This window comes from Pleurodeles waltl, chromosome 10 (assembly GCF_031143425.1).
Source record: "Pleurodeles waltl isolate 20211129_DDA chromosome 10, aPleWal1.hap1.20221129, whole genome shotgun sequence".
Classification (NCBI taxonomy): Eukaryota; Metazoa; Chordata; class Amphibia; order Caudata; family Salamandridae; genus Pleurodeles; species Pleurodeles waltl.
In genome coordinates, this window is record NC_090449.1 from 790797123 (window position 1) to 790819476 (window position 22354).

Here is a 22354-nt window from a genome sequence, read left to right on the forward strand (position 1 = left end):
CCATAAAGTTTGAGTGTAAAAACTACTATTCTGAATCACTGCTTAGAATATTTATCACTTCGATGTGCGCTTGGTTTATCCCTGCTCTGCAATAGACATAATTTTATACCTCATAAAAGCAATTTATGTTTCCAAAGGGAATGATCAGGCTAGCATAAAGCGTGGAGTGCTGTGTTGCAGGAAGCATATTTTCATTCAGCAATTGTACTCAGCGGCGCAACTGCACAGTTTGATCATCATATTGTGGCAGAGAGCATTATTCACCCTTAAGTCGATTTGAAACCTGCAATGCTATAAATTAAACCATATCGCTAATTTATGGGTGCACATACTTTACTCAGACTCATAGATAACCTACGTAAGATTTTCCATAACACATCACCATTAATAGTTATCATATGGGCTTCTTCAGAAATGTCATGTTGTATGCTTTAAGAAATTGCGAGCATTAAATGTATTAGTTATACAAGGACAGCTCAGCCAAGATCTTTGTGTATACACTAAGACCTATTTTTAGGTAGATGTTCTTATAGAGCGCTATATCGGATTGTGTATTTACCATCTATATGCCATATTCCAAGAAGAACTGGATAAATTTCTTATTGGGGGATGTTTTTAATTAAATGTTATGATTTACTTGTGCTGTATCCTATGCTATGTTGGGTTTCTGTGAGGGTTGACTTTTATGCTCTCTTGAATTTTATGCTGTGTATTATATGCGGAAGGGCTTTTTGTATTGTGGGCAGTTTTATAGGAATTAGTTTTAGCCTTTGAACTCCATGAGTCAAACGACCTTTTATTAGGATTTATTGAAAACTACAGGCTCAAATTATAGCAAGGTCGACTTAGTGTTTACTCCTTCAGAGGGGCATAAAGCGAGCAACACTTATAACTGGGCAATAACACAACACGTGACTTGCGCTTAAAGCTTGTTAAAATTCAACCACGGATATATCATTCCTTTGAAGTGTCAAATTAGCAAATAATGGTTCAGCGCATTTGTTAAAGCCACTAAAGGCAAAGTGTTGGGTGCTATACACAGACGCCTTGTCAAACATCCTCCAAGGACTGTGGTTTTGCAACTCAGAATCAAGGATATTCTTTCTTTCAAAATGGGACCTTCTCTATTTTAAGAACAAGATTCAATTAGTGAAATGAATAGAAAATATTAAAATGACAACAAAAACAGTCTTATTTTAAATGGTTATTGGTGATAGCCTTATTTTTTCTCTGAGGTACAGATTAAAACATTTGTCATAAAAGCACCCATAAAGCTTCTTAAATGAGTATTCTTAAATAAAAGCTCTCAAAAAATAGAGTGGGTTTGATTGGACGCAACACGGAACTGTAGCAAACTGCACAGGCACACAGTATGAGGTTATCTGAGCCACAAGCAATTTGGAAAAGGTCTGACGTACAACAGAAAAATATGATAGCCAAGATTACTACGTGTAATCAATTAATCAATACTGAGGATATCAGAACATGTAGACTTGGTATTCTATTGTAATCAATTACTTATTTGGTGTGGCATGATACTTCCACGGGAGACGATGTGATAGGGCTACAAAAGGAAGAATGGTTCCTAACAGCATTTAAAAGACATTTACCAACTGGGAGATGAGCCCCTACATCAAACAACACTCACCACTGCATGCAGAACACAGCAATTCACTGACTTCAATACTACCTGGTCACGTAAGACTTTTATAATCTAGCGTGATACAATTAATTCATTCATTCATTTTATTGTACAGAACATGCTCAGAATAGATCATCCACTACTGGCTTCCAGTTTTTGAAAAGGTTAGTGAATGGAGGTGCACGGATTTAAAATGAAGTGTGCAGGGTCACACAATTTGGTGAAGTTAGTGATATAAGGATTTCTACCCAGGTGTCCTGGATTTAAAGTCTGCAATGTACTTCGTAGAATGGGGGGATCTCAACCAAGTAAATGGCAAAATATCCAACACTAACCACCTTTGAGACTTGTTGAGTTTCTCTGGCAGTGTTAGATCAAAAAGATTATATATGCCTCTGTCGTAGCTCTGTTGATGGCCTAATAACATTAACAAATCTATTTGAAAACTCCCAACGTAACGAGAAAAACAACCCCAAAATAAATCTGATTTTCTGATTAAAAAATAACACTTCAGAGGCTATCTTTTAAAGAAACAAATAAAGCCTCATTTTTACAGTTATGAAAAATCAAACAATTGCCAAAGATAATTGACAGTCTTCATTAACAATTGATGGGAGCACGTTTTACAACGTTTTGCAATTGTATGGATCTTAGTCGTGTGCAAAGATTCTGAACTGTATTTTGATAGGTAAACAGAGTGCGGATTTATGTTTAATTGGACCTTGATTACTGGCAGGCCACAGCATCTTTGGTTGTAGACATCATCGATTTTCCTTAAAAGTTGTCAAGGAATAAGCACCTTCAGGATTCTGCACAATCACAATCTCCAACTACTTACAAGTGCCAATACAATGCATAAAATATTCTTATAGAACAGCAGGCACCTGCAGATAGACAATGTACTAAACAGGACACACAAGCAAGCCTATTATAGCTGAACAATGCTCTATCTAGATTACAAAAGTGACAATATAAATTGTAAACTTCGCACTTGTATAGCGCACTAGTCACCCGTTAGGGTCTCAAGGAGCTGTATGCATACCGCTGTGGAACCCCTCTTGGCATTTTCCCTGTGAGGCACCCACTCCTGGACAGCCCGAGGGTGAAGCCAGGCATCCAAGCTCTGTGAAGATTAAACAAGCTATTGCCCAGAATTACAGAGTGGGACCCATTAATTAGATTAGGCACCGAGGCTAGAATTATCTGGTCTAAGGGAATTGAGCCACCAAGGTGGGAATTGAACCCTGGTCCCAGGCCAGATCTCTGCATCAGGGTCTGCCACTCTAACCATTGTGCCACACTTCTCCACCAATATGTGCTTTCTAAGCTGCCCCGGGGTCTGTACGCCATACATTTTGTAAGTGAGCCCTCAATAACCTGCGAGGGGGAGGGGCTTTTTTCCTGACCGATCACATGGTGCACACCTCAGAATACTATGCCTCTCACCACATAAATTCAAGATGGATTGCTTTTGTTACAGAGCTATGTTCATTTTATCAACTTCAGAGAAAAAAGCCTGAGCCAGCCTATCCAGGAGTAAGACCTGACCAGCGGGTAATAACACATACCTGCAGCGTGCACTTATCCTAAGGTACCTTATTAGCTTATAAACCTCACCACACACGCCTTACCCACTGAACTGCCAAACATGAAAAAGGCCATACAACCTAGATCCATCTCCCAAAATGTTCACTATAATTTGTATGGACTTCTACTTCCCCGCTAAAAAGTGTACGTGTTCCCCACCTCATTGATAAAAACAGAATCATGGTGGAAGCACTGTGGCCTAGTGATAATTAACCGTACACTCACTAGAACGTGTTTCTAATCCCGGCACCCCACTTGATTATGTTACTTTGATCCTGGGCAAATCACCTTTTCGCCGCGTTCCGCGAACAGCTTGTCAGTCCCCACCGGAAAAAACTATTAAAATGTGGGCAATTAAATTGCTAATAAATAATCTTTATGAACTACACGAAGGTTGATGTGACTGGATTTTAGAAGGAAAAAATGAGGCTTTGGGCGCTGAGAAACAGACAATTATTTTCGGAAACACAAAACAAAAGTTCAAGAATCTGTGATTCAATTTTTAAATCTCTGAAACAAAGATACCGATCAAGCCAGTCTTTGGCGTTACATAATTTACCTCCTGATGCTTTCAAAACTAGTCGTTCCTTAAATTTCTATTTTAAACGAATGCCTTGTATTTAGCATGAAAATGAAAATAAAGCAATGCCACAGTTCGCTTTCATACAGGGAAGAGCGACGCTCTTGAAAATAAGTAAAATACAAATAAGTTAACAATCAAAGTAAAGTGCCCGTTATTGGAGAAGTAAGGGAGACTCTGAAATGCAGAATGCATATGAGGGGAAACTTCTGTCTCACGTTTTTGTTATTGACATCGAGCAGTACCTGCCTAGTGGAAAACATCTCACCAGGAGAGGCGAGCTGTGGCTAAACGCTTCAGTGCGCTGTCAAGGCCACTAGAGAGCGCTGTTCAGTTCCTAAACGAGAGTTTAGAGCGCTGCTTGGCTGTCTGTGGCGTGTCTGCTCGCTGACAGAAGCCCAGACTCGCCAAGGGGCTCGTATTTCACTGCTTTGGGTAGCACCGAGGAAAGGCCAAACCTGCCTACCGTCAGCGGGCGCGTCGTCGTCCTTATCACCCCGGTCAGAAGGCAGCGAGATGTTGTCGGGAGCCTCCGGGAAGAGCCCTTCATATTCGTCACACTGGTCCGAGGAATCCCCTGCACAAACCAGAGAGACAAGCCAAGGGCTGATTAGATGATGTCTTCCTTTGCCCATTACAAACACACGAGATTGGCAACATAAATGCTCCTGTGATGCAAATTTACCAAATTATAGTCCCATCTGAAAATTGCAGTCGCGGTATTTGTAAGTACACGTTTGTTTCCAGATGATATCTCACAGACGTGGTGGCTGCAATGTGCGAGCAAGGCCGGTGCTGGGGACAGTGCAGAATGAATGATATTAAAGTATGGGAAGAGAGAATGGGTGAATTAAAGTCACCTTATCTGCAGCGTCTATCTATCTATATACAATCTATGGGTCCCAATTTGTCCATTCACACCTGTTTTGTATTGTATTTATATAGCGCTTACTACACCTGATGAGGTGTCGAAGCACGTTTCGGCGAGTAGCACGCTACTCCGGAACCCAAAACGATTAGTGGTGGATTAGTACAGGGAAATACGAGTACAATATTATTATTAGTTAATTTGAGTGGAAGATATGTGAGTTTGTTAGTTGGATTGAATAGAGTAATGGAGGGAGAGAGGAGGGGAGAATCCAGAAGTGTTAATTGAGAGTTTATGGTAAGAGGATGAGGCTTGAGGTGAGTAAAGGAGAGATAGAGGAAGGAAGAGTCTGTAGAAAGAGGTTAGGGAGGTCATAGTAGTAGAAGAGATTTTGGTTGAGTCAAAGGTGAGATAAATGAAGGAGAATTTAGTGGGGCTGTTAGGGAGATAATAGTAGTAAACTGAGGTTTGGGGTGAGACAGGAGCGATAGAGAAGAGCTGAGGTTGGGTTACTTTGGGGATTACAGTAGTAGAATGGGTTTGGGATGAGTCAGAGTGAGGATGGGATAGATTGATAGAGGTGTAGGATGATGGGGAGACAGAGTAAATCTTACGAAAGAGTATTTTTTTTTCTCTTGTACATGAGGACTATATATATAGTATAGTATTATATAAATAATACTTTCCTAATATTTTACACCTGCTGCCATCTCTTTTTGCAATACCATTATTCCTCTCATTAGGCTCATTCCTGGTCATCTTGATTTAGGGGGTTGCTTTTTCACTTTGTATTTGAAATCCTTATAGATTACCTGTGACCTGTGTCTATCCATCTTTCATTCAATGGATCAGTCTATCCGTGTGCTCTGAAGAAAATATGATTTTCAGTAAGGGACCCAAGGTAACCTAAATGATGTTGATGTTTCAGGAGTTCAGTGTACTAACACATTTATGTCTTACTCCAGTACAAAGGTCAATTGATCATTATTGCCTTAGTACTGGCTAGATTTACTTTATTGATCAGGAGCTATCACCCCGTACCTTGTGCACTGTTTCTTGCCAAATACCTTTCTATATAATGTTCACATATTAATAGTCAGAAAGGCACAAAGCACATATGGAGACCTACCATGAGGAAGGTGCTATTTTTTTTAATTCCTGAAGGAGGAGGGCGGGTTCAGGACCCACTTTATCTCTCGAGACGTATGGCATTCTCTACAATCAACAATGGTATGGTAATGCCAAGCACATTACACACTGCACTGCTAGACAAAACATCTGCATATATATTATGCATTTATAGTCATAAATATGTATGCATTGAAGCTACTTTACATTATGTACAGTTGTTTACTAAGATCAGCCACTAACAAACATTAGAAAAATTAAATTATAGGACTTTGTATTCTTAGATCTGTTAAAAAGTACTGGAGGTCTGGGGACCTCCCTGTTTCTGAGGGATGCTGGTTGGGGAGAGGGGTGGACACAGTCTTGTGGTCTGTTAATATCACATTTCAAAGATGGAGCTATATTAGCACAAATTATAGCTGTCGTTCACCTGTTTAAAAAATGAACAAAGACGAGGGAACATTCTGGTTACAATCCATACAAAAAAACACTGAAAATTCCCAGCTAATGTTAGCACAGTGACAAAGCCTTCCAATGCACTGCTCATGACACCACGTGTGACATTATAAATTACATAATCAGTAGCATCTTTCTTGAAGCACCATGTTTTATATTATGTGGATATGTAGGGCTTCTGCTGTTTCAGCCACAAATAAAATAAATCCTGATATATGTTAAATCCAGTTGTACGTATACAGTATACCTGTCAAAATGTAGTTATCCTTGTAAATGATCTTATGTAGCAGAGAAAGGCTTTGCACCTACATGTACAACTTTTGCAGGGGTACCACAGCCAACACATAGATAGTCTTCATAGTATATGACACGAAAGGCTCCAGTTATACATGGAAGCAGTACTAATCATATGCATGTTTAGAAGTTATTAGGCCACTGCACACATGTATATGCTTCCTCAGAAGAGATATACAGAGAAGAACAGATGCTGGTGTTGCACTCACAATTCACAGACACCTTCAGAAACATGGAATAAAACGGGACACGGTCAACATCTTGCTTTTCCCATAGAATTTATGCTGAAAACAACGGATGCTGAAGTTACACTCAAGATAAGTGCAGTTGCCAGGTTGCAGTACCACTCCCCACAGCTAGATGTCCATGCAGAGATTTTATGCAAGAAAAATACTTCATTTCCAGAATCACCAAACATATTTGAAAAGGTCCAACAATTTTGCGGTATCGGTTAAATTAGAGATGCTGTAATTAGTGTTGTGGATCATCAATGATGTTGTGCAGGGAAATTTCAGTGTTTTTTTTAAATATTGGATTCCATTCATAACGTCCTATCAACTGAATTTGGTTTGGTCATTTTTATGTTTTTATATTGTGGGATAATCACTGAATCAAGCAGATTGCCACTAGATCTGCTGGCCAAAGTCTTTTCGTGTTTTTTACATTTGTCATGATACTTATTAACAGCTGTGTGTGATTAGACTGGATTCTTGCCCTCAGTAACTGCTGAGCACAGTCTTTAGATGTGCTGGCTGGGAAATGAACACAGGGTGTGGTATTATGCCACGCCCTGCAGATAGATAGATAGATAGATAGATAGATAGATAGATAGATAGATAGATAGATAGATAGATAGATAGATAGATAGATAGATAGATAGATAGATAGATAGATAGACAGACAGACATGCAGGCAGGTGGACAACAGACAGACAGACAGAGATGCACATATAGCTGTATTGATAGGTGAGATATGGCAATGGCTGTTTCCCTGAACCCTTAATGTGTTTGCTTAGAAATAATATGGTGTCTATGAATCAGAAGCTTAGCGACTTCATATTCAAAAACTAAAGTCTAGCAAGTATTTTCTGTGAACATTCATTATTCTTCAAGTAATATTGTGCAAAGTGATTTTATTTTTTCCCAGTCAATAACTTTCATACACTGTGTAAAACACTTGTTAAAAAAAACAAGAAATCGAAAGAATGTGCTTAACATTTAGTTATACTATTGGAAAGGCGTCTAAAACCAATAAGGAGCATCAGGTAGGCTACTCCACTACAATTTGCAGACGTAATTGGAGGAATTACAGGCTAATCAGGGCTCTAAAAGAAATGTATGTTCAAATGAAATGTCTACAGACTAATTATTTGGCTGCTATTCTATTTGCAATCAGCCATAATGTCAGTGGTGCCCGGAGCCTCTGCCAAAGACAACAGCATAAATTGTGCATCTCATTTCTGTGGTCATAAAATTAATGACCAGTTTAAGTGTACTTCTTTGTAAAAGTTATTGCACAAAGTAAAGACACGAATGTGTCCCTCTGTGTACTCAAGAGGACAATTACGGGTTTGTAATCCATTAATATTATTTCGTGTTTCCCTCAGAGCTGAGAAGTTTAAATACGTGTGATTAACGATACCAAGTCAAATAAAACAAAATAATAGCTATTTTCTATGGGCCTGGATTCATTTAACTTCTGTTTTGCCAAATAATACGTGTAGACGTCTATGCTGCATGGAGCCTGAGAACTACTGGACAAACACAATGTTTTCAATTACATTACCCATCTTCACCCCTGCAAGAACTACTTAAGCTGCCTCACTTTTTTAGCCACCTCAGTGGCCCTGATTGACAACGACAGTATAAGAGGGGGAAAATGGCACAAAGAAAATTACTTGAGTGTTTTGCTTAGGGACAGGAGTCGAATCAAAAGGTTTCTGAACAATTTCACCACATTTTGCGCCGAATCTATTTTGCTACAGGTACTCGTTCCTTTGGAAAAGACTTCTATGACCTATTTGACTAGTTAACTGCCCCTTTGAAACTGCCTGGATATAAGGAATTTTGGCACCAGATACTATAGGAACATCTCACATGGTCCATGTTTGTGAATTAGCAAACGTTCTGTGGGGTTGACTTCCTCCGTGTATGTTACCCTGATTTGCATTGTCTGTCATTGGCTAATACTTGGTCCCTCTTTTTTGTATATGAAAATATGATATTCCCCCGTTTTGTGTTCTTGTACATATTGGCACATATGCAAGTTAAGTGTGCCAGTGTAAAATAAAACCAGCATTCTTTTGTTAGCTCTGTAAATCACGAATATCCTGCAAAAACACAAAAATATGCTTATCTGTGCGTGAGCCTATTCAAATTATCTTCTGTAGTTGGGCAATTTGTTTTACCCATCTAACTTCAATCACATTTATCTTGCATTTGCAGTTAAAACATAGTTGTTGTTACCCTCTTTCTCAATGGCTTTCATCTTATTACCCTCAGGAGGATGAAGCTCTGAGTCCAATATAGTGAGGTTAAATATATGCACCAATCACATATTTCTGCAGCAGGCACTCAATCAGATGTGCTGTCGTGAGAGTCTCATTGAAAAAACACACTTGGGTCTTGCACCTTTCCAGTGCTTAATTTAAGCCGGTGGATGCTGGTGGAATCCAACAGCACTTATTTTAGGGGGCCCGATACTTATTTTTCCTCATCAGATATTGAATGAGAGCAAACGAGGGAAACAAACAAAGGGGAAAGAAGGTGGGAAACAGAGATGGAAAAACAGTCATACAGGAGAAAGCAGGAACCTGCACAAATGAGGTAAAGGGACAGGGAATGTCTTGAAGTAGATTAAAAAGGCCTGAGAATAATCCAAGCAGCCTTGATAGTCGCAGTCGCTGGCTTCTGAGCAGGGCTTTGGGGACCGGCAATCTTTCTGTTACAAACTAAGCACTGCACCTCTCTTTGGTCCATGCCGGCTTCCTTTTTGGTTACTCAGGACCAGGGTTACCCACAAAGGGCCAAGCAGAAAAGATAACCAACGTGAGATGATCCACCTATTATATTTCTGCTGCACAAGACATCCCTACAAAGCCCCCAACTGAAAAAAAAATGGTTACATGGAATTAAAAATATATTTTGCTTTTTAAAAATCTTGCTGATGTCAACTCGAAATGTCTACTGAGAGAGATGTGTTAACAGCTAAGCGCGAGGCTTGCTGTAGGAAGAATTGTTTCCATATAAACTGTTCAAAGTACCAGCCTTTCTACTCGCCTTTTTCTCGATGGATATTCAAAGCCGGAATCAAAGCAGGAGCTTCATAAATACAAACTCTGAAGAATGAACAAGCAATTATCGGCTTTATTTTGCTAGCTGCATTACTGAAGCAACCCATTATTACCAGAACATTTCTATGAGAGATGAATGCAAATGTGTTTTCAAAATCAATCTGCAATTTATGCAGGATCTTAAATTTCTTAAAGATCTATACCAGTGGTTCCCAACCTTTTCACCTCTGTGGACCCCCACTTTATCATTACTGGAACGCGGGGACCCCCACTGAATCCTTATTGGAATCTGGGGAACCCCTACTAAGCCATTACTGAAAGCTGGGGACCTAATCTGTTAATTTTAGTTTATTTTCTGAGCAGCCCCTGAGGAGGCTTCGCGGACCCCTGAGGAGGCTTCGCGGACCCCTGAGGGGTCCCCCGACCACAGGTTGGGAACCACTGATCTATACCAAGCGGACTTCGGCATAAGTCAACTTAATGTTTTTTTTATTTTTGGGAATAACAAGGATATTAAAATAGAAAAAGGAGCAAGTCTGTTTTACCTACTAGACCAACTATTGACTGATATATGACACAGTTATTTTTTATAGGTCAGCCTTTTGTGGACAAAGAAATGTTAAGTGTGATTGTGTTCATTGAGATATGAATTAATAGATATTCTGTCCAGATGTACAGCAAATCTCTTGTCTTTAAATGTTAAAGGCCTGATGTATAATGTGGCCACAATGATGATGTTGAGACACCAGCATGAACACATCATGATACGTATAATTACATAATTGCTTTATAGGCTCCGTCCTGGGCACTATACTTTTTATAACCATTCTAAAACTACAACCTAAGGCCTCAAAGTTACATTCAGCAGATATTTGACTAACAGCCAAATAGGTCAGTGGCTTGAGAGTTCTCTTGAAAATTCTGTTCAGTTGACTATATGAATCTTTGCAAGGCTTACTCAGCTTTTCATCTTTCTGAGGTTAAAGACCATTGATTTGGGTAAATGTGACACCTGGCATTAACAGCAATGAAACAGACAAGTCTGCAGCCCTAAATGTGTTTTGCAAAACATGTTACTGCATTGTAAAAGCTATGTGTCATTTGCATTTGTTTGCAGCGGACTACAGTGATTACAGCGGGAATACTTTAGCTCCCTAATGTTCTGTTTGATGCGTACTGATATGCATATGCACTACCACAAATATAAGGTAAGATTTCAAGATATATAGCATACCTCTAGACGCTTCTACAACTGCAGACTTGTTTTCAACATGATTTTCCACCCTTTGAAAGGACTTAAAATAATAGAAACAGTGTATTCACCTTTATAACTTTGTGATAGTGAATATCTGTATAGTTCACATTCCACTGTCTACGCTAGTCCAGCAAGTCTAATTCCCCAGTAAAATACTGCTATCTACGATGTCTGTATTGACGGTAATGTGGCGGCATGCAGAGGTGAACTACACCCAAGAGCCATTTATATTCTGAACTCTTACTGGTCAGAAATAGAGTACTGCTTTTCAGCCACATGCAAGACCAAAACGTAAACTTTGCACTTGGATAGCGCACTACTCACTCGTTAGGGTCTCAAGGCACTGTACACATACCACTGTGGAACCCCTCCTGGCTTTTCCTTATAAGGCACCCACTCCCGGACAGCCCCAGGGTGAAGCTAAGCATCCAAGCACTGTCAGGGATGTTGTGGAGATTAAGCAAGCTATCACCCAGAGTGCAGATTAGGCACCCAGGCGATAATTATCTGGTCCAAAGGAATTGAGCCCAAGACCCGCCGAGGTGGGAATTGAACCCGGGCCCGGACCAGATCGCTGCATCAGAGGTCTGCTGCTCTAACCATTGTGCCACACTTCTCCACTTACACCCTCTCATCTTAAAACAAGCATAAGAAATGCACCTAGCACCCCCACTCCACTCAATTTTGCTTTTCTCAATGCTTGAAATACGTTTGGAAGCCCTGTTTTTTTTTCCTTTAGCATTTTTATTCATTCACAACAATTCCTGCTCCAGTGATAATGTTTGACTAACAGTGAACAGAAATCGGCTCCAGATATTATCTTTAATCCATACTTTCCTGTATAATGATTGTAAATTGATTTGAAAAGGTAATTTATACTGTGCACAAGACACTCATTTACCTACATTTGTATAGAGAACATAGGTGGGAGCCATGCTTGGCTTAGGTCTTGCTATATTAATGGAATTAGGCACTCATATGTGATCCAAACTGCATTAGATATGTATACAACATTGAAAGTATTGGCAGAATGGCCAGCTGCTCCCTCCAAAAATGATATATTTTGATATTTTGGGATGGGTTCAGTTAAAACATAAACCACTTGGTAAATATCAGTATGTCACGTTTAGCAATTGATGAAACTTTGTTACGATTTTGTTTTAATGTTTTAGCATCTGAATAATTTCCAAGCAATGAAAAAAACCTAAAAAAAATCTCTTGTAATTTGTGATGGGTGTGCCTTCTAAGTGCCAGCCATTTGACCCATTTTACACGAACCAGAAAAAATGCAAGCCAGTCGACTTAATATATCAGTTGCAGACATGATATGTTTGCAGCCTACAAGGATAAATGTGAAAGTTGTATCAAACATTAGCTCTTGTGGGGCATATTACCAATGATGCTGCTCTAAATGCATAAATCGTATTTAGGTTGTATACTGGCCTAATAAAGCATCAATGTATGCCCCTGCTTCAGAACAAGATGTAACAGGCATCTCTTTAGAGTATGTCTTTAAATACGATTCCAGTATTGCATAAAATGAACATTAAGTTGTGAAGAGGCTTATTATTTGACCTGCACCCGTATATAATTCTGATATCGATCATAACAGCAAACACAATGTATTCCTTTTAACCACAGTGATCTGTAGGTTACAAATAGATCTGCAGATATGGCTCAGCGAACCGAACTATCACAGTAGCTTACGTGTTTGATTTTTAAGGCGGCATCACTGTGACACGCTAATGCACAAGGCAAAACGTTACAACCGGTAATAGGAAAAATAAATTACCTATTGGATCACCTGATAATTTCAGATGCCCTGCGGCTGCTAAAATAAATAGTGTCTCATATAGATACATATATGCAACTATATGTGTATATATATATATATATATTTGCAAATATTCATTTATTAACTTACACTATACCATGAACATACCTATTTAACTCGGATTACATTTTGATTTTATTTCGTATTTTTTGGAGATTTGGAGAACACTCTATGAACTCAACGGACATTATGCGGGACTGTGCCTTTGTGCCTCTTTGACAAGGTGTTGCCTGTTTGACACGTACTAGCTCTTGCTCACCGGGGTGGGAAACGCTATCTTTTTACGAAAAAACAAATATCCCGTTAAACAGTGGTGACTGACACCCCTGAAGTATTTTAAGATGGGCTCATTTGACATCAGAGCATCCCAACTACCATACTAAAGCGTGAGAAGATACGTTTTAATTTTCTTGAAGACCGTAAATAAATACAATTCAACAAACGCACTGTAAAACGGCAGCCTCGTAAAAACGAGACAGGGCTCACACACAGCAGTCTGATTTTATTTTACAATTGTCTGATTCCGCGATTCGATTAAAAAGAGAACCGTATTTTATCACCACTCTTGGGTGCAATCTGCCTAGCGGGCTGAGCCTGTTCGGACCCGCTCCCCTTATCGGTGCCTTGTGGGTAACTCCTGCCCACAGCCAGGCGACGCCGGGTGGAGCTCGAGTCCAAAGACAGTTCCGCATTATTTCCTCTGACCTCACGCTGTGAACTTTCGCAAGCGCGTCCCCGGTCTGCAGGTCGTGACCCAGAGTATTTACCGTCCAGGAAGTACAGAGCGGTCAGTGTTCGTTTCATCTTACAGTGTGCATCAGTTACCATTCGGCGTTTTTTGTGCCGTGGCAATTTTTATTTTATTTTAACATTCCTACAAGATTTTGCAAAACGCCCTTCCTGTATCATTGCCAATGAAGGAAAGCCAGTCCCATTCGCGTTAGTCTCCATGTTAGTTGACGTCTCAGCCCCAAATGCTGATATCGTTAATGTTACTCTTCTGTCACCCAAGCCCCGTTCCACAGGTCATGTCAGAGAGATCTAAAACACACAATCATTCGTCCTCAGTATCCTTTTTGCTTTTCTTACATCTATTGGCATGTCTGGCATCTCTCCTGATTGGAATGCAGATTCATTTGCATAGTGCCAAAGAACGTAGTAGTAGTTCAAATATACAAAAAATATAGCATCTGAGTGCCTCGGGAAACACTCACGCTTATACCGTTTCCCATGCAGGCGCCATACAGGTTAAAGCCATACATAAACTGGCAGATGCAGGCATAAAGTATTTTATAAGTGCATGCATATACATTATATTCACGTAACGTAGTCGGCCCAAAAGCCCAAAATAATTCTTCGTCGCAGGTTTTGCAAAATTGCAATCGGAATGCTGCAACTGTCTGAACTGCTCGGAATGTCTTAACTTCTCCATATATGTATATATACTGTGTGCCTAGTGGCAGAATATGAGTCAGTACCTTAAAAACATTACAGATGCGTGTGCTTTTGAATGAAACGCGGATTTGTGAACATAGTGCAGGGTTTTGGAGTGTTTCGTATTTTTTTCAGTAGGGGGAGCTAACACCCACAAATACAGACGGTGTCAAGCGAGCCCAGTACGAGGTCGCTGCTTCTTTTTTTTTTACCGACAGGCTGACACACTTATCAAAAAGAATGACTCTACATTTTGAATCAGTGAGCTAATATATATTAGGAGGACACGATAGAATATTTCAACTATTTACCTTTATCCTGGAATTCTTGGGGATAGCTGAAAGAACAAATAAAGGATAAAAATCACAATCTGAGATCAATAAGCGCATCATATTAATTCAGATATTTTATTTTGCACACATGCAATACAGAGTAGGCGATAAGAGAAATGTTTTGAGATCGCAAGAAAAGAACATTTCAATCTATAGTGCGAAATTAGCTCGACTGACAGAAACAATTCAGCAAGCTGAAAAATATAGGGCTGTTTAAATCAGCGCTAACTGAATTTAGGAGAGACCGTCCCATTTTCATTTAATAACATAAAACGTTGCTTGCAATTTCTCGGCAAACCCACGTTCTCCTTAATTATTTCTTTCGTCTGTCCAATTCGACCAGTACAGAGACTTATCACCCTTTCCCTAAATTACACTGTTGCATCGTGTGTGAGTGACTTCAAGATGTTACCATGTATTGGACCGTGTGACGAGGACTTGTCATCACTTTTTTTTAATCATTCATGACGTTTTTGCTACTAAATAGTAGATATCTGCAATAAATTGTTAACCTTTGTATGTGCTTAGATAAAAAGGAAGGTATAGTAAGACAGTACTTAAAAATAAAAAGCACTGGCAGTGCCAGTATATATAGCTTTAATGTGCTGCACTCTGCAGTCATATAGGCACACTGCTCTTCTAGCATTCATAGAGATACATATCCCAACCTGCACTCAAACAGGCACACTACTCACATGGGCACACTTCTCAACCTACGCACACACGGGAACATTGCTCACCCTTCAATTTTTTTCAAGACATGTTGCATTGATTTTACTAGCAAGCAAACAGACAGGGATGAATGTCTAGGATATCATATGGCAGCAACTAAACAAACGTAGGATATATGCCGGGATGCATAAGAGTACATGTTACGGATAACTAGGCTTCGGGGTCAACAACTTATCTGAGGGGAAAGCCCTACTCCAGAAAAAGGATACTAGGAGGCCGACTAAGAATCAGAGGGGTCTTCTGATCAGTGTCCAGAAACCTGTCAGAAACTGGTGCATAAGTGGGCAATAGGGCAGCGAAAAAGGCCCCTGGGATCGTCCCTAAGTGGCGGCACCACCTCAGCCCTCCAGGCTGTACTACTAGGGAGAGCCACGCTTTTCCAGCACATTGTCATGGCGCGTTTTGCCACGGTGCGGGCTAATATCAGTCAAGCGGACCACAGTTTTATATTTTTTTATGGCGTTTATAAATGCCTGGCGTGTCCAACTCCCAGGTGTTTAGGCGCAGGCGGCGTGTGGTGGAGGAGATAGTTGAGAGCCTGTCCCACCAGTACTGAGTGAGATTCGGGCAGTCCCACATGACGTAACTGAGATCAGCCTTTGCAACCTGGTACTGGCCACAGGTGTCCAGAGTTTTCTGGGAAGATGCAATGGATTTGTTGTGGTTAGAGGTATGTCTTATGCAGTTTATAGAATTGAATAAATTGTAGTCTGGCATTGTGGAAGATCTTATGTGGATGCACTAGTGCCTTCTAAGATTCCCTGTTGTTTAGAGCCCAAACAAAATATGCCTCCCATGTATCAGAAAGAGCCTGAGGGGTTTGGTGTGTGTGTGCACGATCATGGCTTTCAAGAGCAAAGTCAATAATTGTCTCCCATCTCCCAGAGTATGTAGGTTGTGTACTGGAGCTGTGTTTCAGAATTGTCAATCTACCATTTCTCTCAGAAGATTACGGAGGAGGCCATACACCAGGAACAGTCCCTGGTGAAGTCCACATTGCTCCACCAGATGTTCAAAAGAGAGGAGCTGGCCAGTGGCAAACAGATGCCCGAGAGTAGACAGACGGGTCGGTCCCAGGCCTAAAGGTCACACCTGGTGACAGCCTCAGGTCCCCCAGGAAGACTTAGTAGGTGGATGAGGAAGTGTATGGAGAGGACCTGCGGGTGAACCACTAACCACTTTGAGACACTGGAAAGCCACCCGTACTAAACGCAGACTGAAGACCTCACCCCGGGAACCAAAAGGACAATTCATGATGTTGCATTTAAGGGGGGGTTGCAAAGGCACAGGTGTCCACCAGGTCATGGCCCTCCAACCAGCAAGCCAGCTATTGCATCTGAGTCGTTAAAAATACAATTCAAAATTATGAGCCCGGAGACTACCAAACTCCGTTGGGAGCTGCAAATTGGTAAGGGCCACTTTGCCCCTAATGCGATGCCATATAAGATGCCCCAACAGGTGGTGTGGATCTCAGAATTATGATTGTTGAGGAGTCACTGGGAGAGTGGTGAAGTGATAGAGGAGGCAGGGAGCATTACCATTTTTGCCAGAGCTGCATGCCCTTTTACAGGGATTGGGAGGGTTTTCCAGAAGGCAAACTGGGCTCTAAGGGAGGACACCATCTTGGTCAGGTTGCTCTCCAGAACGTAGGTGTCAATATGGAGAATGTTGACACCAAGGTACCAGAAGGAATGGTCCTCCCATTGCAAAGGTGCTCTGCCCATAACTACTGGGATGCAGAGTGTCAAGAGCATCAAAGGCGCCAGGGGATCGACTCATGATTTCATACAGCTAACTCGGAGCCCTGAGAGGTCTCTAAAAGTGGACAGGAGATCGGCGAAACTAGAGAGGTCCATAGTAAGATACTTGACAAAGGACAGAATGTCATCAGCATAGAGGGAGATAATTTGGGTACTGTCCAGCAGGAGGATACCCCACAGCTTCGATGTGTCGGGCATGAGCAGCCAGTGGCTACACGAGAGCAAATAGCAGCAGAGATAGCGGGCACCCCTGGTGGGTGGCTGTCCACAAAGGGATGGCGTGGGATGTAAGACCCCCCGATTTGGAACCGCACCATAGGTGCCGCATAGAGCAGCTCGATAAGCATAATGGTTCACACTGCTCTCCCTTTAAAGACACAGACACACTACTCACCCTTTGCCCATACAGACACACTGGACACCCTACACTCTTGCATGCAGAACTCACACCCTGCACTGACATTGGCACGGTATTCACCCTGGACTTACACATGCTCTTCTCTCACCCTTTCCACCGATGTACTTAAAGTCCATAATCAGAGACATACACATTGGCCAGACCTTAAAATGGAACACGGTTAATGTGAGCTCTGGCTTCAAGAAGCCTCCTAATAGTTAGTCACACTTCATATTGTTTTGTCTAGCAAGCTTGCTTAGTCCCCGGTTGCCTAGCAACCAGAACACATCTCTACGCAGGATGCCTTTGATATGGCTTTATGCCATTTCTTTCCCCAGTAATCACTGCCTTGGTGCCTTCTGGGTGCTTGTCTCACTCCCTCAGATTACCCATGCCTCTATATACTTTTATTTTTCCCCAGCCCTTTGTGGGTTGAGCTGCTCCACCCAGGGCCTTATGTGGTGCGTCACTGTTCTCCTGTGGTCCATCTTCCTCAAAAGAAAAGAAAAGCAGCTCTATTTTGCTGTAGTCAGGGTGACTGCTCTTGTCCCATTCTTTTTTGTTCCTGGGTGCGGGGCGGGCAGAAAATGCTCCTGGTGCCCTGGGACACCCCAATGACTACGCCATACTGGTGATGCCTAGTTGCTTCATTGCATCAAGGAACAACTATGCTCTCTCTACAGGTCATTCAGTACCAGTGCTGAATATAAAAGGATGAAGATCAACTTGTGGGCGGATCCAAAGTCCCTTTCTCCGTACTGCTTCTTATAGTTTTATTTTGGTGATTACATAAGGCATGACAGACAGCGCACTCTCAAAATAGATCTAAAACGTGTAGGAAAAAACATACATTTTGAAAAAGTACTTTTGTATATGGGTTTTGTAACAATCTCTGCGAGTTGTTTTTTGACTGCTTCAGAAGTTTGGGCCTTTGGTTAATATTGTCTTTTTTGGGATTTCCCAAAGGTTGTATTCAGAAATTCTTAGACATTTTTTGGATCTACCAACCAGTTGGTGTTCGGTAATTATCATGCCTGCATTGACAGGTGCATAACAAATGGCTGGTAAATAGTTTGAGTGGAACGGGAGGCAAGAAAGATTTCGTTGTTAGTCTGTGTATCTATTCTCTGGCTTGTTTGTGTGCCTGTTTTTTTTCAGACGACAAAATAGGGTGGGGCAGGTTGTAAACTACAATCTGATTTAATGTATGAATACTTTCCTGGAGAGCCCGGTCTTCAGTTCTTTCCATAGTTAGTATTACTTTTTAAAACATTGAGGGAGTGTTCAAATTTGTTCCAGAGCAGTGCTCTCTAGGCTTTTAATAACATTCCCCCATGCTTTTTTCTATGTTTCGGAGTATGAAGGCAGATTGGCTGGACCTTGGTGGGCAGCCATTTTTCAGAAATAAGTTCATGGTGCATAGGACCCTAAAATTAATCCAAAAGTAATCATATTCACCAGGAGACAGCAAAGGATTTTCACTGAAGTGGTTGGGGGAGCGCATCTCTTTTTCCAAAAGGTAACAAGCATTTGCAATTCAATAGGTCTCGCGTTTGCTCGAGTTAGAGCTATTAGGGTTGTAAATTCCTAACTGAACTTTTCTTGCCACATAAACTTGAAAATGAAAAGTAAAACAGTCGACATAAGTGAGCCGATTCAAAGCGCCATGGCTGCCATGATCGTGAAGGAGAGACACAAATGGAAAAAGAAGTTCGCTTGCAGTCAAACGTATTGCCAAAAGTGCAATTATCCATGTAACAGGGTCGATGGCCAAGGCGGTAACAAAACCACCCCAAGGAGGGACACATGTAAAGCATTTACCAATAATGATGAAGGATTTTTGAAAGGCAGGTCCATGTACAATTGGTAGTGATGGGCTTGTGGTGGGCGTGGTTAAAAGCCCACAGATGGATAACAACACGTCAGAGCGCGTGTGAGCTCGACCTAAAACTAGTATGCTGCTGTGTTTGAAAGCTTCTGTAGTTTGGAAGTTCGCTACCTTGGAAAGCCTGCATCAATTGACTTGCCTAAAGATCAGTAAAAGAGAGAGTAAGGGACTTTATTAGGTTGTTGCCATGAATTGGCTGGAATATCAGGAGAATCTTTCTGACGAGCTGTAGTCCTTACTTCATTCCATCACCACTGATTTGCTCTGCGGGAGAAATAAAGAGCTCTGAATCAAAAAGTATGCCTATATTTCTTACTGTCCCAGATGCTGTGTCTGTTTGCACATGGAGTCTCTGGGAAGCAAGGCTAAGTGAAGTGACAGGAAGGGCTTTACTTAGATTAACCTAACCTATAGGACTTACTCCCGGGACGCATTTAGGCAAGGACGCTCTCCAAATAGTAAGAAAATATGTCTTAAGGCAAGTTGTGACATTTGCACAATTCTACATTTCCACCTCCAGTTGTAGTTTTAAATGAGTGTTATCAGTTTGCACTGCTTTATTAGGGCTTATGTCCCTAACAAGTTTAAACAACAGGATGCTTTTTCAAGTATCACCCACAAGTACAGGAACCCCAAGAGGGACGGGGATTAAAGCCTCTATCCAGGATGCCTTACAGTTGCAATGAGGATTTGTGCACATGGTGTTCACCTGTAGCACAGAAGAGTCTGCATCTCAATACAGACTTGCAGAACTGCACTGAGTATGCCTGAACGGATTTAGTAATAAGGGCCTCTATTGTGCCAGGGCATGGAATGACGACAGAGAGACACCCAGTGACGAAAATCCCATAATTTGCAGTCTTAATATTTGTAAATAGAAACAACATTTTACTAATACTTAGAAATGTTAAGTATTATTGTTGTAGCCTTATACTTCTCAACTTTGTCATTAAGTTCCTTGTACTTTTTTACTGATCAGCGTTTATTGTTTGTTATGAATGTACTTTTCGTTTAGTCATACATGTCCCGAGCTGCGCCTCGTCACCATTGTTTGTTTGTTTATGGCTTTCTAGCTCGAGACCCCTGTGGCAGTGGTGGCTGACTCAGGTCCCTGCCAGATGCTCGCTCTCTAATTATCTCAACTAGTCCCTAGATTTACTCACTAAGAGCTCTCTAAAATTATGTTTTGTGCCCTAAGTAGCTGCATGCTACAATTATTCAACTTTCTAATTTCCAGAAATTTACATATGAAAAAAATGATTGTTTGACAAATATATCATAGAGGTAGCTGTGATACATATTTCTGTTTTTGTCCTATGAAATGTGTGAAATCACTTTAAAGGGTGATTGTTTTTCTCTTAATTCTGATATTTTTGCATGGTTTTGTAAGCTGTTGTGACACAGGGCTCATTGTGGGAGCCATGTTGTTTAATTGGGAGTTACATACGCCATGTGATGTGATGTGATGTGATGTGGAATATCCAGGGGGTGGAGAACTAGTTTCCATCATTGCATAATGTCTAGAGAGAATATTAAATTAAAATATTAATATTTTCTAAACCAGCTGTGAAACCGACCAACAGTTACACTGAAGTTTTAAATCTCATATGTTGAGCTGCATGTTTTCTTACATGTACCATTTTAGGCCACGTTTAGGCATATTTACAGTTCTAAACCCAAGGGTAATTCGAGTACATTCAAACAAAACATATAGTGATTGATATTAATCAGCTCCAATCTTGATATTGCGCCTAATACTTCAAATTTTAATGGTTCCAAATATTCATAACTATAGCATGTAAATGGTAGAGAATGAGTGCATAGAGAGATAAGGTGATTATTTGAGAATAACATATTTAGTCAAGCGGAACAGCTTGGCTCACATCCAAGAACTACATTTGCAACATTGGGCATTTTAGACACTCAGGGGGTGATTCTGACCCCGGCGGTCTTAGACCGCCGGGGCCAGGGTCGGCGGGAGCACCGCCGACAGGCCGGCGGTGCCCCGCAGGGCATTCTGACCGCGGCGGTAAAGCCGCGGTCAGACCGGCAACACTGGCGGGCTCCCGCCAGTGTACCGCTGCCCTGTTGAATCCTCCAAGGCGGCGCAGCTAGCTGCGCCGCCGAGGGGATTCCGACCCCCCCTACCGCCATCCAGTTCCCGGCGGTCCGCCCGCCGGGAACCGGATGGCGGTATGGGGGGTCGCGGGGCCCCTGGGGGCCCCTGCAGTGCCCATGCCAATGGCATGGGCACTGCAGGGGCCCCCGTAAGAGGGCCCCTACAAGTATTTCACTGTCTGCTTGGCAGACAGTGAAATACGCGACGGGTGCAAATGCACCCGTCGCACCTTCCCACTCCGCCGGCTCGATTACGAGCCGGCATCCTCGTGGGAAGGGAGTTTTTCCCTGGGCTGGCGGGCGGTCTTTTGGAGACCGCCCGCCAGCCCAGGGAAAAACTCATAATACCCTCCGCGGTCTTCTGACCGCGGAGCGGTATAATGGGGGCGGAATTCTGGCGGGCGGCCTCCGCCGCCCGCCAGAATCAGAATCACCCCCTCAGTCATATGCCTCTTCACAGGTCTCTTCAAATGTAACTCAAATCCATAAATTGAGGCGATGATGAAGTGACTGAGAAATTAAAAGTGGAGTATGCCAATCTGACAGTGCCAGTCAGGGATGTTGTTATTACTGAATACTGTCACTTAAGGAAAATTGTATTAAAAACACATTGATTTATAACACTTACAGAACTTCTCAATGTAACCTACCAAGGGTCAACCAAAATACACGTAAAGACAGAACACAAACTGGCAGCAGATTTGTAGTAATGTTAGCGTACTGCTGTGGTTTTAACTAATCTGACCTGTGGTGGGTA

General features: G+C 41.6%; 1 protein-coding gene and 1 long non-coding RNA gene across 4 annotated transcripts in view; one reads left to right on the forward strand and one right to left on the reverse strand.

Annotated features, from left to right (window-relative positions):
- SKAP2 (src kinase associated phosphoprotein 2) overlaps positions 1-22354 on the reverse strand; it is a 433571-nt gene that overhangs the window by 350953 nt on the left and 60264 nt on the right. For all 3 annotated transcript variants that reach the window (XM_069211422.1, XM_069211421.1, XM_069211420.1), the window contains exons 3-4: positions 14682-14707; positions 4276-4386 (exon numbers count right to left, since the gene is read on the reverse strand). In XM_069211422.1, the coding sequence (XP_069067523.1) occupies positions 4276-4386; positions 14682-14707 (137 nt within the window). The remainder of the gene's footprint in view (positions 1-4275; positions 4387-14681; positions 14708-22354) is intronic.
- The window catches only part of LOC138261877 (uncharacterized), a 374610-nt gene that overhangs the window by 334064 nt on the left and 18192 nt on the right, over positions 1-22354 (forward strand). Inside the window, exon 4 of the long non-coding RNA XR_011199167.1 lies at positions 10965-11055. This is a non-coding gene — a long non-coding RNA (uncharacterized lncRNA). The remainder of the gene's footprint in view (positions 1-10964; positions 11056-22354) is intronic.